Source organism: Urocampus carinirostris, chromosome 5, assembly GCF_059441175.1.
Source record: "Urocampus carinirostris isolate Australia breed hairy pipefish chromosome 5, RoL_Ucar_1.0, whole genome shotgun sequence".
Taxonomy (NCBI): Eukaryota; Metazoa; Chordata; class Actinopteri; order Syngnathiformes; family Syngnathidae; genus Urocampus; species Urocampus carinirostris.
This window is the reverse complement of record NC_142353.1, coordinates 9,431,264-9,449,021: the sequence shown is the minus strand read 5'-3', so window position 1 is coordinate 9,449,021 and position 17,758 is coordinate 9,431,264. Positions and strand designations below refer to the sequence as shown.

Here is a 17,758-nt window from a genome sequence, read left to right as displayed (position 1 = left end):
CAACAATTTTAGTGAATTTGACGGATATCCGTACCGGCATTTTTATTAATTCAATGGGCCGACTTTTTAGGCTTAAATACAGCTGAGCCTCTCCATTTCTTCTGCCTTCTTTCTCATACGCTACCCACCCTGTGCCTTCTGGCAGGAAATGCAACAAGGGGCGGAGCCACTTATGACGTTAGAGTGGAGTAATCAGCCGCAGCTCTGCTAAGTCCTGAGTCCCGGCATGCCAGCAAATCAAGGCCGCTGACAATATTAAGATTTTAAAAAATGCGCGGTAGAAAAGCGCTTGTGTGATCAAGAGATAGCACAGTTGACTTATTTTTGGGAAGCACGTTCAGGTAGAGACAGATAGATTAGCTCTTATCATAACATTAGTTCGTCAGTCAAGCTGTGTTTGTGATTGAGAAAGATATAAAAAGCACGCTTAAGTGGAAGGATGAGTGATTATCTGTTACCATAACTTTAGTTTGTCAATGTGGCTCTAAAACAGAAGTGCTCACACTTTTCAATTCGCCAGCTCCGTTGAAATTTTGATGCACTTTTTGTTTAAGCTATTGTATGGCAAGTTGGTTGTAATGACATTTTCATGTATTTATTGTAAAAAATAATCAGGGAGCTATTTAGGATTTTATGTATCCTTAAAGTTTGCTAAGCCTCATTTTATTTTCTGCACTAGTAGTTATTGCATTTCGTGACATGTCATTTTAGTTGTGTTGAAATTGTAATTGATTTATTGTAAAAGGTTTCAAAGAGCTAGTGAAGTTTATTTGAATTTATAACAAATAGTCTTTGTTTCCTTTTGGATTAAAACATTTTTACACCAATTTTTAGGTTTTTACAACAACTGAATATCGCCTCCAAATATCGGTTATCAGCCTCTTCTTAATACTAATAATAAGTATCAGCCCTGGAAAACCCATATTGGTCAATCCTCATGAGGCAGCCCTGTAGCAGACAGCAATTGGAGTAAACGCCAAATGCATACCGCTCATTTCTGCATGAGGAAATTGGACTTGCCTTACCCCTCTAAAACCTGCGTGGAGTTAGTTTCAATGCCGCTGTCACTGTTTCTTGTTTTGCCTTCGCCTCCTTTTAGGTAGGCGATTATGGGTTTTCCTTCGTGTTTTTTTTGTCGCATGTATCGTGTCCAGCTAGGTCCTTGTTTAGCATTCGGGCTTCCGAGGGCTTTCCTGTTTTGTTTGCTCTCGGTTGGCACTTATTGGCTGCCAACTGTGTGTTGTTTGCTCGCAGGGGCGATTTTCAGTTCAAAGCATCCAGAGTGGCTGACTACTGTAGTTAGTTTTTGTTTTTATTATTTCACCTAATATGATATACTATAACATACTCTTACCATAATACTTCGGAGCCTCGCCAGACTTCGCTGCAATGCAAGTGACCCAATCATAGAAAAAAAGGAATGGTGAAAGGAACAAGAGCGTTGCTAGGAATCAAATAAACTAAACTATTTCGAGTCAGTGGAGAATTTCTGACGCTGCGTTGTTCACATTTTTGTTTTGTTTTACTTTTTTATTCTGCATTTTTCATCATATTTGAGCCATCCCGCCATTTAATAAGGAAATGAGAGTTTTAAAAATGCTATCATTTTTGGGGGTGCTTGAGACTTGTTTATGCCTATGTTTGGTGGGCTAGCCTGGGGCTGGCGTTCAGAAATTCCTTCTACCCATACAGACGTCTTACAAAACCTAGTGCGCATGCTCACAAACAACTCTCATAGCGATTTGAGCCTTTGAAAGCAATACGTACTAATGATTTTTTTTATTTTATTTGACTCTTTCACTGCTTCAAAATACTGATTTCCGACTTAGCTTTCTAGCATGGTGTTTTTTCCGTATGGTAATAACAATGTATTTATGCCAACCCTCATTTTATACCATCGGTAAAAGTCCTGTTTGTGAGTTTCAGCGTTGCTGGTTTTACTTGATTATTTGCTGCTGTCAGGTCAGCGCAAGGTAGGACGTCACTACAGGATAGGCGGTTTGGCGGCACACCAGTTTTTCCGCATCCCTTGGTCTATTCCCGGCCGGCTTCCCGATTTTTGCAGAAGCCACTTTTCGTTGTTGGTTTCCGGTTATTCTGGACGCTCACTGTGTGTTTTTTGTCCGGACAGCCTCGCATTTTTCCCAAGGCTGCGATTGCCTTTCGTTGATCCTGGTTAGCCCCTGTTAGCTTTCCGTGTGTTATTTTTCCCAGATGGCCCCATTTTGGCTGCTAGCCATTTTACGGACAATTGCTGCAACCACCTAAGACACAACGCCTAGGCATTCTCCACACAAACTGCCAAAACTTTGCTAAGAAATTCGTAAGTTCTTTAACTAATTAAAACGTAAAACAATATGGCGGCTGGTTGCGAGGGGGCTGGTGTTCCTCCAATGACGTCAAAGCTTAGGATGACAAAGACGAGACATTCTGTCTTCAAAATGCATTATCTCGGCAAATAATTGGAATATACCGACAAAATATATGTAGGATTAATGCAAAAAACAGATACTATACCCTCACATGGATGGATGGATGGACATTTAGCATGTTTAAGAATTTCAGAATACTATTAAAGGTTACTGAACTATCAACAGTGAGAAAAAAAACGCATGAAGGGTCGTGGCGACATGCCTCAGTTGTCCAGATGAAATGAAAATAAAGATGCCAGGGTGCTGGAAATGTGAAATGAAGAAGCATGCAAAAAGAAAAAATGGAAAGTCAAACAATTTTATTAATCTGACAATCATAGAAGAATACAAAAGTTTTTGTTCTCTTATACCCGAAAAAAAGTCATGGAACACACATGAATTAAATGAAATAAAAGGATAAACAAACAGAAAATATTTGATGCTACATGCTAGCGCTAAGTACATTGTAAAAAAATAACATGTAACTCCATTTGCAAAAAATCTTGCCCATTTTAAGTGTCATTATTGTTATTGTATGATAGTGTTTTTCCAGTAAACAGCAACCGTAATGTTGTGTTGTGAAACGTACTGTAGACTATTTTTTTTCCCACATATTGGTAGAAAATATTTTGAGAACATTTTTCTCATTACAAGAAGGTTTTTTTTTAGTTTTATTTGGTAAAATAGACAAAATATCTTAAAATAAGAAGAAAATAAACACAAAATGAGCCAAGCTTTCTAGCACTGGGCCAAGTTTTTTTTTTCAGTTTACGGACTAAAGCAGGCATGGGCAAACTACGGCTCGGGGACCACATTCGGCCCGTCAGTTTTAACCCAGAGTTGTGAAAATTAACAACAAATGTAATAGCTGGTCCATTTATCCATTAATCCATTTTTTAAATTCAATTTTATACCAAACACATTTGTGAAGCAGCCCCATCGAAACTATCAATGCACATTATCAAATTTAGTGCTTATGAAAAGGGAGGTATTATAATACTTTGCTTTGATTACAAGTGTTTCAAAACTTCTGCAAATGCAAACGGCAAGAATTGGATAGGCCGACTTTTTTTCTCATGTATTGCCGAGGTTTCGGATTTGAGACATTGGCGTATGCAGAACATTTTTTTCTATCCTGGCCCGGCCTATCTGCATTTTCTTTTACCTAATCCCTTAAAAAGTCTGCCCACCCCTGGACTAGAGTTTATCAAGTTTTTTGAGGATAACGTGCACTCGTGTATAACGCGGAACCCTAAATTTCGAATAAAAATTGGCTTAAAATTTTGTTTCACTTTGTCTCGGCTCAAACTAAGCATTGAAGGTGACCAACGTTGAGTTGAGACGGCCTGGTGTTAGAGGAAGTGTGAACGCCTTCGGGCCCCCGCCCTTGTGTGATTGTAGGCCCCTGCACTGTGTTGTGGTGTGTGACATCAAAAATGTGCGTTATACACGAATAAATATGTTAAGTAGGGGTTTGTGAGCCCCCACCCTTTCCAAGATATGTATGCAGTACCAGTAGGCTAGGATGCATACCTTGCCCCCCCAAGGCGAGGTGAGTCCATCCTCTCCTGGCCACTCATATATGAAAATTTCTGGTGAGAGTAAGAGGGCGAACGGGGCACAACAGGGGAGTGGGGATGGTGGCCGGGGGAGCGATAAAGACCCTCGAGGCCAGAACCCCTCCCGTGGTTGTTATTGTTGCTTATGTGATCCGTATGTAAAGAACCGGATGAAGTCCTGGGCGCTCGGCCCAAAGGCGAGCCGGCCTGACAAAGTACAGGGGTTCTCTGGCCGTAGCTCAGCCCTACCCCCATCAGGTTGTCCCTGGAACCCCCGTAGGCCGGGGGGGTGGCCCCTCTGGAACCGGCGCAGCGAGGCCCGTCCGGATAGCAAGGGTTTGGCGGGAGGCCGAACCCCACAGAGTCCTGAGCGTAAAGGTGCGTCTGGGAATGGCCGTGCAGCATGTGCCGCTTCTCCCTGGCCTCCATTTCTTTCCGTTCTTGGATGGAGGCCATGATGGTTTGGGAGAGGTTGTCGTAGCGCACCGGGGACGGATCCCGCGGGTGGGGAGAGTGACGGCCTACCCCTCTTACAGACATCACCGGACTGTATGTCACCTGTTGTCTCTGCATCTCCGGCTCCCGCACGTGGCACATTTTGGTGGGCAGGTAGGGCGAGTGGAAGCCCACCGGAGGCATACCGCGGGGGGGCAAACACTCGCCGGCAGTGGGTGGGGCGCCGCTGGGGTTAAGCAGGCTGTCGTAGGAAAGGCTCCCGTTACGGTTGGAGAGCGTGTTGGGTGAGAAGACGTTCTTGTAGTGGGCAGAGGTCACCGTCTGGGGCTGTAGGCCAACCAGTTGCCCTTTTTCTGGTCGATGGTGAGCCTGCTTCAGGCTGAACGTCCGAGAGTCGGAGTCCAGCTGGAAAGGGGACGACTTGAAAGTGCGGTGGAGGGAAGTGTTAGCGTACTCGGGCAGGTCGAGATTGGGCTCTGATCGGTAGTCGTGCCCGCAGACCCCCTCTTCCAAAATAGGTGGGGAATTTTGCTCGTCAGGCATTACAATCTGAAGAGAAAAAAAAATATGTGATTTACTTTCTGCAATTTCTAGGTGAAACACAAGATTTACCTTGTCCCCTGCAGCGTGGTAGTGTACTTTCGGCATGGTGCCAAAAGACGGTCGGAATTTGTACATGGCTGGAGTCGAGGGGTGGGTCTTACCAGACAGGGAGCTTTCTACAGTTGCAATTAAATAAAGACAGGAGAAAAGTGTTGATCAGACATTTCATTTAGTTTGGTTGACCTTGAAACATGATTTGATGTGATGATTACAAAGACGCCGTATGGTAAATGTAAAAAAACGAATTCATCATTTTTTTCCAACACAGAACTTTATATTGATTTGTAATTTACAATGAAAAATACCAATTTCTATTTTGACATTAATGCCTTTATTTTGTGGCCACTTACGATTTAGCATGGATTTCATGTAAAGCAGGCTGTCAAACTTATTTAAGATCAGTATTTAGAAACAAACGGTGTTGTGAGTATTGGGAGTTCCTAATCACGTGACAACATCCAGGCAACCTAAGTAGTGTCGGCCATGCTGGATGGGTGTAAGTCAGTAAGTTTACTTCCTTATTATTTCCTTGACATTCGAAACACAGACACCTCGCTACTTCACGCTTGAGTTATCGCTGGATCACTGCCATATTGAATCATTCAGTGCTAGAGTTCTTTTGCATTTAACTTAACAATTTTTAGATTTCATTTTCAAAATTGCTGAATGTTCACACAATTTTACGAGTATAAGTAGTATACTAATACAATTAGTGTCCTTGTGCAAGACACGTGAACCCTTAACGCCCCCAATAAGCAGGTTGGCGCCTTGCATGGCTGACGCCGCTATCGGTGTGTGAATGGATAAGTGTGAAGCACATTGTAAAGCGCTTTGAGAGGTCTTTAGTTACTTGAAAAGTGCTATATAAATGCAGACTATCTATCAGAGGCCACATGGTACGAAATACTTTCTCACGAAGGCCGGACTTGCAAATTAATGGCATAAAAATCTAGGGGTCATTTCAGAGGCTTACAAATAAAATATGATTCAGGGATATAAGATTTGTAAAACAATGATTAGAAGTTGTTTTTTTTACTCAACATGTTTTTTCCTTCACAAAGATTTTATTTCTTGAAGTGTTTATCAGCAGTGCATTAGCAAAAAATCAACAAAAAACAATTAAATTCATTTCCACTACAGTTTTTTAAGTTGGAGAAACCCATGCATTCTGGTAAGTGACGAAAATAGCATATAAACTTTTTTTAAATGGGTGATTTAATGATTAAAAAGTCTTTCTGCTTTTAACCTTTTTATGAGAATGTATGCCTGAATTTGGCTTAGCTGTTAGTTAGCTGTTGGATTTTATGTAGATTACAGAAGGGAGCTAAATCTTCTTTGAACTTCTGCAAAGACACAAGTATTGTCTTAAATAGCGCGTTTGTGACTTTTATTTTAAGTAATATATTACCAGGATGGGTTTTCTCAATGTTCTCTGGTTGATTAATGGTAGTCAGCAAATAAAGCTGCAGTTAGTGCTTTGCGAATTTATTGGCAGCCCCTCCTAAGATATATTTTGTGGTACATTTTGAGGCAGTTTTCATGTTCTGATATTTAGAAGGTAAAAATAGTTAGCTATAATTGTTTTCATGTGATCAAGTGTTAAAACATTCAGGGTGACTTACAGTGACACAATGTGATTTAGAGTCAAGCTTGGAGCTTCAGGGTCTCAAAAATGGGACTGTGATAGTTATGAGCATATGCTCATTGAAAACACTCATCTTTCATTTGAGGGACAACCTGAGGTTATTTTGTTTCACTTGAATCTTAAAAACACTAAAAACTTAAGCCCATATAGAAAATAACTTTTTGCATCTCAAACATTATATTTAATCAGTGGCCACAGCCCCCCCTATATATTTGTTGGCCACCCCACTTCCCAGTATATTGTTAGATTGTTGTAGCATCACTGATGCCTTTTATCCCAAATGCAGACAGACAAGCCGTTGCGCTTTACCTTTACAGTAGTCCCTCTGCTCCGCCAGCGTCATTTTCCCCCCAGCTAAGTTCAGCTGTGACCACGCCACCATCGCTGTGATTGTCTGACAGCTATCAGCTTGCCTTGCTTCAGTGTTTTGCCTTGTCTGCTCTCTATCTGAGCCCGAACGAACCTTCTTGCACTTGAGCAAATTCATGCTTAGCCGTGTGGCAGGATGTGGTCAAATGCCATGTTTAAGAATGTCATCATATTAAAAGTAAGCTGGCTAATTGTTTTAATTATTTTTGCATTACATTGGGCAACTATGAGTGGTTAGGGCGTTTGTGGCACAGTTCTGATGACATGGGATCAAATCCAGCTACCAGCCTTCATGTGCGGAGTTTGCATGTTCTCCCCGGGCTTGTGTGGCTTTCTTAAGGGCACCCCGGTTTCCTCCCACATTCCAAACCCCCCCCCCCCCATGCATGTCAGGTTAATTGTCCAGTCCTAATTGTCCAGTCCAAATTGTCCGTAGGTGTGAATGAGCGAGTGAGTTGTCTGTCTCTGTGTGCCCTGCGACTGGCTGGCAACCGGTTTAGGGTGCCCCCTGCCCACTGCCTTAAGATAGCTGGGGTGGGCCCCAGCAACCCCGCAACCCTACTGAGGATAAGCGGTTGCAAAGATGGATGGATTAAGCAACAATATGAATGTATTTTGCACATAGTCAGGTAATCTGTTGATCTCTGTTAGGAAGTAATTTGTTCTTTCAGAAATGATAATCTTTGTGTTATATTAAGTAACAATATGAGTGTATATTGCACATTTGGTTAAGCCCGGTAATCTGTTGATCCCTGTTGGAAAGTTTTTTTATGTTTTGTTCATTCAGCAATCGATATATTGGGGTTACATTAAGTAATGATGTGAGTGTATGTTACACATCCGGCTGTGGCCATGGTAATCTGTTGATCCCTGTTGGAAAGTTATTTTTGTTATATTTTGTTTATTCAGTAATAACTGTTTTTGTGTCACATTAATATTTTGTTGGGAAATATCCAGTTATGATATGATCGTCTCTGTACTTGTTTTTACTTGTTTCTGCCACTACCCAGTAATTGTTTTGTTTTGTTAAATGTACACCTTATGCCTCGTATAATCATAACACAATACAACAGAATTGTTGAGGAACTCAAAATATTGACTGGACAATTATGGATCATCCACATTAAATCATTATCAAATATTCACAATACACCATATTATATCAGTAGCCATGTCCATAAGTCTTTCGGATAGTTTTCCCCTGACCTTCTTACTTCAAAAACCTGAAATTGTGGCTTTTATATTTGGTGTACCGCCCCAAGATTTTAAGATGTCCCACCTAGCCACCCCTATATTCTGGAGGCGCCACTGTATTGCATGCCATGAGGGATTCTGGTCATTGTTATCCAGTTGACTGATCAGCGTTTTGAGCGTCCTGTTGCAATACTCTAAACATCCAGCAGGCTGTAATATAGCTCTTTGAGGATAGGCGAACTGGTCCCTCCCTGACATAATGCACCAAGACACAGACTCTCTTGAGGGAATCTTCTGTGTGTGCTTGTTAAGATGAGATTAATAACGATTGATGTTTCACAAAATTTCACATCAACACATCACGATTTTGCACGGATGAATGCATGGAACGAGCACAACCAAGCAACCACGTATACTAAAAGCTGCACTCGAAAACAGGTCTCCACCAAAATTGAACGGATAACCTTCTAATTTCATTTTGGTGCAGATTTCAGTTTTTAGGGTGATAACAATCTGAGTGGTAAGTGTAACACATTGCTTCTTACCCTCACTGGAAGTCAGATGGTTTTTCAGCTGGTTGTACCTGTCGGCTTTAGGCGGCAGTGGCGGCTGCATTTCTTTCTCATCCAAGCCGTCTAGGCTGCTTTTGGACTACGAATGAGAGCAGAATGTCAAAAAGATTCTACCAGGTGGCTGAACAGAAGGTGAGATGGAGAACCGTGTGCGTAGGTGCACTGTCATTCTTCAAGTTGGCGGATAATTTGAAGGAAATCCTACAATATACTTGACGCAGTCCTAATAATAATCAATAATAATAATAATTTCCTTTGTATTGTCATTCTTTTGTAAGAACGAAATGTCGATACACCTGACCCGTTGTAGCGAGCCGATGCAGCCGCAGCCAACAGAGGGCGCCGCCATTTTACCAATGTTATAAGTCTTAGGTATGACTCGGCTGAGGCGCGAACCAGCGACCTCCCAGTCTCAAAGCAGGCGCCCTACCATCTAGGCTACTGAGCTGGTTAATATTTCGATAGTTAAACCTGCTCTATGAATATAATTTTTCTATTTGGAGATCTGACTTTGCTTCACCAGCAGTGTTCGGCACGTTACATTTAAAAATAAAAATTGTTCAAACCTCACATTGTTTATTTGCTGTTAAAAGTGTCAAGAAAATTGTTCAAACTAAAACTAAAAAAACTAAGTAATACTCCATAGTAAAAGTACCATTTCCTTTACTTCCTTTACTAAAAAAATAAGTTGTTGTAAGTCAAAGAATTTGAAACTTTCTTAAGCAGTATTTGAGTCGGTTAAATAGAGAAGAACGGACAGATAGTTGGTTTAATAAACCAGCCACAGATTTATCCTACACTTGAAGTGTAACAAAAATAAACAATCTAGTAAAGTAATAATTAGCAGTAAACGACATTCAGTGAGTTTAATAAATTTAACCCAACTATCACACCCTGAGACAATTGGTCAAGTAGACATTGGCAACTGAATTCAGAATGTGTTCTTCAAAACATAACTCCGATAGTAAAACAATATGAAGTGAGTTTCACTCTCTAGCATAAATCACAGTTTTGTGCTTCTGTATTTCAAATACTTTTTCACATCACTACAAAGGTAAACAGTTCAACAATAAAATACACAAGAGAGTGTGTTCAACACTGTAGTGTAAATCTAACAACCAGAGATAAATGAGACATTCTGTACTCCTTCCAACATGTATCCAGCCAACCAGACTATCCTACCCCTTCTGAAATCAGTGATTGTAATTGAGGAGCAGATGCCAGATGTCAAAAAGATAGCTTGTTCCTCAACACAAAAGCTACTCGAACCAAGGGTTAACAACAAACCAGCTTAAGCGTAGCGCAGCTTAGCTTACCAGTCAAAAAACCTTTTTGCCCTTCCGGGGCTGACATTACAAGCATTGCTACCTTTATACACCACCAAGTTAATGTAGGCCACCCCATGACCAAAACAAGAATAACAATGAATGATACACATAAATTTTGGCTTCTATTGGTCGGGCGCTATTCTCAGATGTACAAAACGTGACCGAGCAGAGTAGATTCACTACGGCTGGTAGTTTCCTTAATTTATTTAAAGTAACGCATAGATTTCGACCGTCGGTAATGGCATTGTAAAGGCGGAAAAAATAATTAGATGACCCCTTTACTGAAAAAATAACGCCGTTATCTAAGTGCATTATTCATAACGGCGGTTTTTCCAGCACTACACACTAGACATGAACATAACCACACATAACTTGTGGAAATAATGAAAAATTGCACACTCGAATACAAAAAGCTCACCTGGGAGCTGATGATGGTGCCATGGATACCGTTGTCGTTGATCTTAACGGTGATTTGCTTGTCTGGGAGGTCGGGTCTGATAAACGGAGGTTGAATTTTGATTGGAGACTTTTTTCGCGGGTCCAGCATGTACCTGTGTGGAAAGAAATGACATGCACAATTCACATTGTCTAGGTTTAACTTATCAAAGGAGAAATATGCAGTATCTGGTAAACAAGAGCCTAACAAAGCCGAGTTTGTCAAAAAGCAGACACATTCAAATTCAGAGTAAACTTAAAGGACTATGTAATGCACCTCACCTCCTGTTACTATTGTATTATTGTTCAATTCATCCTCCTGTACTACTCCACATGTTTTTTTACTATGCTCTCTGTTAAGAACTGGACCAATCTCACACGTATCACGTACACATCAGCTAAAATCATCGGCCTACCCACACCCAACCTCTCAGACTTAAATAACAGGTCCCTCATTCAACTGTCAGTCGGTGGAAGTGAATTTCCCTAAAGGGAACAGAAAATAAATCAAAATTGATCGTATCTAATAGTTAAACTTACATCGCCTGTAGGAGGAAAAGGGGAGCACTACACATCCTGTGAATAATATTAAATAAAGTAAATTCTGGACAACAGAGCAGAGAGAGTTTTTAAAGCTACCGCTAGTTGTTTATTTCAAGTGTTTTTGATCATGTGACCATTCGAGATTGAGAATACCAGAGCAATTCTGAAAAAAGCACATATTTACTACTACGCCAAAAGAAAATGTGAATGAGGGCTGCGTCGCGTAAAATTCGAGCCATATATTTCTATACGACAAGGGTAAGGCCAACCGTACTGTGGAGGGTAGTGCCAGATTGCAACACGGATTTTTGTGCTGTTGTCAATGGTGGCTGAGCGGTAATGGACCAAAGTGCATTTGCTTGTCATCGTTCCTCGAGGATTAAAGGAAACTCGAGCGACGTGACAATAAAGGAAACATAAGCATTTTTAATGGATAACTTCCACTGCTGTCCAATTTGTATGTATAATGGAGGACTTGATTTGTGGGTGAAAAAAATTGAAATATTGTGAGTATGTGGTGAATATTAAATAAAGTACCGTCAAACCAGAGGTAAGCTCGGGCATTAAAAATGCAGCCCAACCCAGACCCACGGATATAATAGCATGACCCAGCCCGAGCCCGACCAATTAACTTGATTTGAAGGACCGAGCCCAGAGTGATATCAGGCGCATGGTCATGATTTTCTTTTATTCCAGGATGAAAATGGTGAAAGTAAGATTGTTTTAAATACAGTCCAAATGCTGACCCTAACCCCCGAAAAGATGAAAAAAGAAGTGTTTATTCAAGCGCATCTAAGTATTTCACATAGTTCAACGCGCAACAAAAGGATGATTTCAGCCAGAAGATGAGTTTAGCAAGTAGGATATTTTGAAGTTACATACACAACGTTTAATAATTGGTCGGGAAAATAAGAAAATATTTACCCTTTTTTTCCCTCGTTATTTTATGACCATTTACTACAATTAATACGATGTGTAAAAAAAGAACATACACAACCTTTAAAGACGCAGTGTTTAAAATGTAGCGAAAAAGTAGTGTCTTGTAGTCCAAAATTTACAAAGCATTTTTGATGATTCCTAACACAGAAAAACGTCGATGCTGGTCACACAGATTATTTTACCTTGGCCCCAGAGGACTACATAAGACATACTCCACGTTGCCAGAGCAACCTTTAGTGAATGGATTTACTCCTCCTCGAAACTTGCCCGTTACCTAAAGAAAACAAGACATTTTTTGTGTCAAAAGTGTCATATTAAGTATCCTTTTTCTATTATTCCCCCTCACTTGTTCATTTGTAGTTCGACCTCGCGCCACAAGCACCATATGGAACCCAGTCAGACCCATGACTGGAATAAAGAAAAGTCCCGCGATACACATTACCACCAATCTAAATTTTTACGGTTGAGGGAAATAAAATCAACTCATAAAGTATTTAAGAGATGTTGACAACGGAGGGAAGCACATAGCTAAAGGATACGTGACGGTGGTGTGCAGCGCTCCAAGTCGCTCTCTGTGATGGAGCACGAAAATGAGGCCAAAGGTGAAAACTCCCATCATGTGGATGCTCAAAGAGAGCAGGAAGAGAAAGAAGTAGCGGTAGTTTCTCCTTCCAATGCAGTTGTTGACCCATGGGCAGTGATGGTCAAAGTCCTAAAAGAAGAAGCGGAAATGACCAGATTTCATCATTTCACACATGTTCATAAAACTAACATTTGTTATACAGACAGAGAGTATTCCTAATTGCAATCACTTCAAATGAAGACCATTAAAGTCGAATTTACATTGTAACTATAACAGCAATTAAAACTGGATTATAAGGCGCACACTTTTGTAAAAGGAAAGAATCAATTACATCTATAAGCCACGGCTGTCCACAATATAACTTATATCCATAAATAAAGATGGTACTAAAAAAGCCATCAAGGTTTTAAAAACAACTGAACTTTTCTTACTAAACTTATTTTTTGTATAAAAACCATGAAGTCTGTGTGTAGGACAAAGCCATGCTTTTTTTGTGATTACAAATATATACTGCATATATTTTTATGTCTTGACTGTTGTCATTCATTGATTTGAATCAGCGGTAAGTCTTCATTCTACCCCTCTTTTGTTAATTTTCTTGTGAAACATAAAACTAAAAAAAGAAATGAACGTGGCACAAGCACAGCAGCAACATGGCAGGAGAGAGCACTAAAAGCTGTGTTGTTAAAAACCAGGTTGACGTTTGTTTGAGAAATGAGAACACCCTCAGGTGGTTGATTTCTTTGTGTAGCTCAATTTCTAACGGGCTTGTTTCAGCCACCAATAAATTGTTCTCAAGATAAGTTTGAGTGAACGAGCAGAAAAAGTTGTTCGAGACATGCTACAATTTCCCTACCAAATTATATTTCTTTCTGCGTGTAGTAGCTGGTATGTGCTTACCTTAATGTACTATTAGAAATAGTAAATGACACATTTTGTTTTGTTAGTGATTCGGGGGCTTTTTGGACTTTTCACAAAGTAGGGCTACTGCATATGGTGCACGTTAAAAACCTAGGAAAACTGTAGCAGCTAATAGACCAGGGGTCAGGAACCTATTACTCGCAAGCCATATATGGCTCTTTTCATGATGACATCTGGCGCGGAGATGCTGTAAAATTTGCCCCATGTAAATCTTCTCAGCTTTGTTCCATTTTAAGTATGTATGTGCAGGACAAATTTTGTACCTTTCTGCCAAAAGACATGAAACTCTTAAGGGTTTATATAGGGTACAGTTCCAATTAAAGTTTACAGTCAAGGTGTCACATGTACAGACCCGTTTTTGGGTCTGACTGAGAGTATACGACTGTAACAAAATAACAATTATAGATCTACAAATTATAACACACAGCACATGATTGATGTTGAATGAATAATTAAATTGTCATTTCACAAAGGTAAAACGAAATTGGCGGGCTTCTTTCAGTGTAGAAAGAAAGAAAACATCCGGTGTCCTGGAACAGAGACAGATCTACACGATGAGTAAAATAAAACCCTCCTAAATGTGGCAGTTTCCCATGAGTTGTTGATCCAGTTTCAGGGCTATTGGACCTGGCGTTGGCGAACTAGAGGGTCTGCAGCGGTGGCTTTGAAGAGTTGTCAGCCTAGCCGTTAACAATAGGGCGGACCAGCAGCACCGCTCCTACCTTCTCCCAGACGCTAAAACCCAATCATAATCCACAAAGCACCCGCTGGTGATCACAATTTTGTTGCGCTCTTCTCACTTTCCCCAGAGTCCGATTTAATTGATGATTTTCTTTTCAATGTAACGAGCCGCTAAAATCTAGCGGTTGGGGTGCTTCCCAGTTTGTTTTGATTCAGAGACGTTGACTGTGCATGCCCAGCCCAGCTCTTTGACTGACATCATACCCCAGCCTATCACATCCTGGCACACTAACAGTCACACCCACCCAATACAGAGCGCTCTCCCTAATCTGTCCCCGCAGTGTGCTGTCTAACAGACCACAATGCACGATACAATAATATCAATGACAATAAAAACAAAATCAATTTAATTCAAAATCGGTGAAGGAGTGAACCAGCGATAACTACAGCGTGAAGTAGCGAGTGGTCTCTGTAAAGTGTTGGCCACAATATTGATGCACGTGAATAGAAATAATCTATACTCACCTCCACACAATTGTCACAGACACTGCAGTGCGAGCAGCGAGGCGGCCGGTAGAAGTGGCAGGTAGCGCACCATTTCATCCGAACCTGAATGCCTTTGATCTCCACGTTCTTATAGAGAGGAGCTCGAAAGTCATCATCTTTGTCTTCATCTTCGTCCGCTGTTCAAACAAAAGTAACCCTTTTATTTATGTGGGAGAAAAACAAGTCATTATTGTCAGTGTTAACCAGAGAGTTCACATTGGGCGGGGGGTAGTTGGTGGGGGCAGAGTGATATCACGTGCGTGGTTGTGGTTTTATTTTATTCCAAGATGAAAATGATAAAAATAAGAAAAGGACTGTTTCAAATACAGTCCATGTGCCAACCCAATCCCCTAAAAAGATGAAAAAGAAGCGTTTATTCGAGCGCATCTAAGACTTTTACATACTTGCACACGTAACAAAAAGAGCTGCAATGTAATTTGATATAGTTCTTGATTTACAATAATCATTTTTATATATACAATGTTACTTCTACTTAAGAATTTAATATTTTCCACCAGTGATGTTGTATAAAACAAATTGAAAATCGAAACACGTTTTCTCATTGAAATGAATGGAACAGGATTAATTCGTTCCAAGGTCATCAAATGCAACCAAGCCCCCATTAAATCGACTGTAACAGCCCTAGAGGTACAATAATGTTCAGGTAATGTTCAAAATATACCAAATAGTATAAATAAAACAAGAAATAAGGCTAAAGAAATGCAAAAGATGAAGTTACTGTACAGTACAAAGCTTTATTAACCAAGAGCGGTAAAAACAACCGGAAGAAAATAATAAAATGCAAAAGGCCAGTGTAAATGTAATCCAGTGAAGTGGAGCGGACCCTCAAAAGACCCCATGAAAAAATATTTAACCCGGATGAGCGAAGAGAGATGGGGTATAGAAAAGTCTCTTCGGAAAAGCAAAGACAAAGTTTGACGAAGCATATGTAGCACTTCACTGGGACCACGAAAGTAGAAAAGCAAAGAGTAATGTTCTTGCTATGTTAAAAATGTTGGCAGCAGACAGCACAAAGCCAAATAAATTAAGCTGTCACACTTCAAGACATTACGATCTAATTACACTGGAAGTGGTAGATTTGGCATGGGCAGAAATTGTCATCTTACCACCAATATCAAGCAACAGTTGTTTTGTCCACATATTATGTTATCACTAAAAAAAAGATCAATCTTGGGGGAGAGGATTTCTTCTTCCGATGGAGCGCGTGACAGAAAATAATTGTGAAGCACTGCTTTAGTTGTAGCATCATTGACTTCAGATACTTGAAAACTGATCGTATAACAAGGAAGATTTTAGTCGGACGCGAACTTCGGATGCCGAAACATTCGTAACATGGATCGATCGTAAATAGAGGTACCACTGTATTACAAAAAATAAAAAAATAATTAATATGAGCATAATTATCTGCCAAAAGAACATTTTTCCGACATTTTTTTAATATTATATGGTGAAAATTCAATGTTTCAACCTTTGAAAAAAGGAAAAATTCTCTATTCCAACCCTGTATTGTATTTTATGGTCAAATATAATCCAAGCCTAATCTAAATTTTACTATTTAAAAGGTGTTTTATCCAACACAGCATTATCTTTAGTTTGCGAGGGTGAGTCTGTGTGTAATAGAGCAAGGAGTAAAATTGAGTGATGCTACTTTGCTCAATAAATGAAGGGTGGTCAAAAATGAAACCATTTAGTGCACATAAAGAAGATGCTGCAAACTTGTAAAAACGATTTGACATTCTGTGCTCTGTTTTAGGATAAAGTTTGTTCAATGACATTAACTATGTACTGTAGTTCTTGCATGGTAATTACAATCAGTGTAGCACATGCAATTCTGCAGACAATAACAGCACATGCTCACCACCGCCTCCGAGGACAACGTGAATAGTACAGGCTTTTAATAATTACCTCTTTGAGGAAAGAGGTAATTGTTACTCAAGACAGGTGCTTATCATTTACATTACAACCACCCCCGCTGGGGAAAGTTAAATCAAGATTGTTACAACCTAAAAATATTTGCTACTTAAATTAGACAAGTGCTTTTCTCCACATGACAAGCACATAAAAGGCTTTGAGCTTGTCTGTGATATAATGACATTACATTTAGACTCAACAGTGTAACATTTTGCAAAATACAACTAAAACTAAAACAATGTTGCAATCAGTTTCACACAAACCTCTGGGGTAGACACCAGGGTCCATGAAGGTCGCCATGCTGAAGTTGGCCAAGACGAAGAGGAAGACGAAGCCATTGTAGAGAGGCACGATAGGTGAGATCACCTTGGTCAACCAGGGGCACCTGAAAAAACATGTGCAGAAATACAGCTTAATGAGTTATTTGCTAGATTCTTCTTGTTTCCATCCAATGGGTCTTGCAAACAGAAGCACTTAAGGTAAGCATTTGTTCTTGTTTATAAAAGATCAATAAACATCTTAGGTAACATGATTCCAGGGAGTGAGACAGCTCAGGATAAAGTGGTTAGATTTCAGAAAAACAAATACACTAAGCAGTGAAAATAAATAAGCAGGGTTGGGTAAGGTTACTTTAACTGGATTACTTTTGGATTACTCCAATACCAAATATGCTAATAAAAGAGAAAAGAAACTAAATATGAATAAAATTACTAAATTTTGTGCAGATCATTGACAAATTGTGTTGCAGTGATAAATAACCATACATGGAGGGGTAATGCACGATATTTAAAAGTTAACTCAGTCAAGACGTACTTTTAAGTGAAGTGCATTTTTTGTTTGAATTTTATTCTTGATCATAGGTTTTCATTTTTTTTCTCGGTGAAGCAATAATTATTTGATTGTGTATTTTTTGTTTTTTGCGTATTGATGATTGTAGAACCATTTAAGGGTCTGGGAAAATGCCAAAAACCTCTCTTGAATAGCTTTCCCTTTTATGCCTGTCTTCTGAAAAATGATTGCCATTCAATACGTTTTTAAAAA

At 39.9% G+C, this 17,758-nt stretch overlaps 1 protein-coding gene across 1 annotated transcript in view; it reads right to left on the bottom strand.

The window, feature by feature from the left end:
* The window catches only part of zdhhc8b (zDHHC palmitoyltransferase 8b), a 92,034-nt gene that overhangs the window by 5,584 nt on the left and 68,692 nt on the right, over nucleotides 1-17,758 (bottom strand). Inside the window, exons 2-10 of the mRNA XM_088335586.1 lie at nucleotides 16,981-17,102; nucleotides 14,765-14,922; nucleotides 12,594-12,766; nucleotides 12,401-12,503; nucleotides 12,237-12,328; nucleotides 10,556-10,688; nucleotides 8,783-8,888; nucleotides 5,039-5,145; nucleotides 3,945-4,975 (exon numbers count right to left, since the gene is read on the bottom strand). Of these exons, the coding sequence (XP_088191712.1) occupies nucleotides 3,945-4,975; nucleotides 5,039-5,145; nucleotides 8,783-8,888; nucleotides 10,556-10,688; nucleotides 12,237-12,328; nucleotides 12,401-12,503; nucleotides 12,594-12,766; nucleotides 14,765-14,922; nucleotides 16,981-17,102 (2,025 nt within the window). The remainder of the gene's footprint in view (nucleotides 1-3,944; nucleotides 4,976-5,038; nucleotides 5,146-8,782; nucleotides 8,889-10,555; nucleotides 10,689-12,236; nucleotides 12,329-12,400; nucleotides 12,504-12,593; nucleotides 12,767-14,764; nucleotides 14,923-16,980; nucleotides 17,103-17,758) is intronic.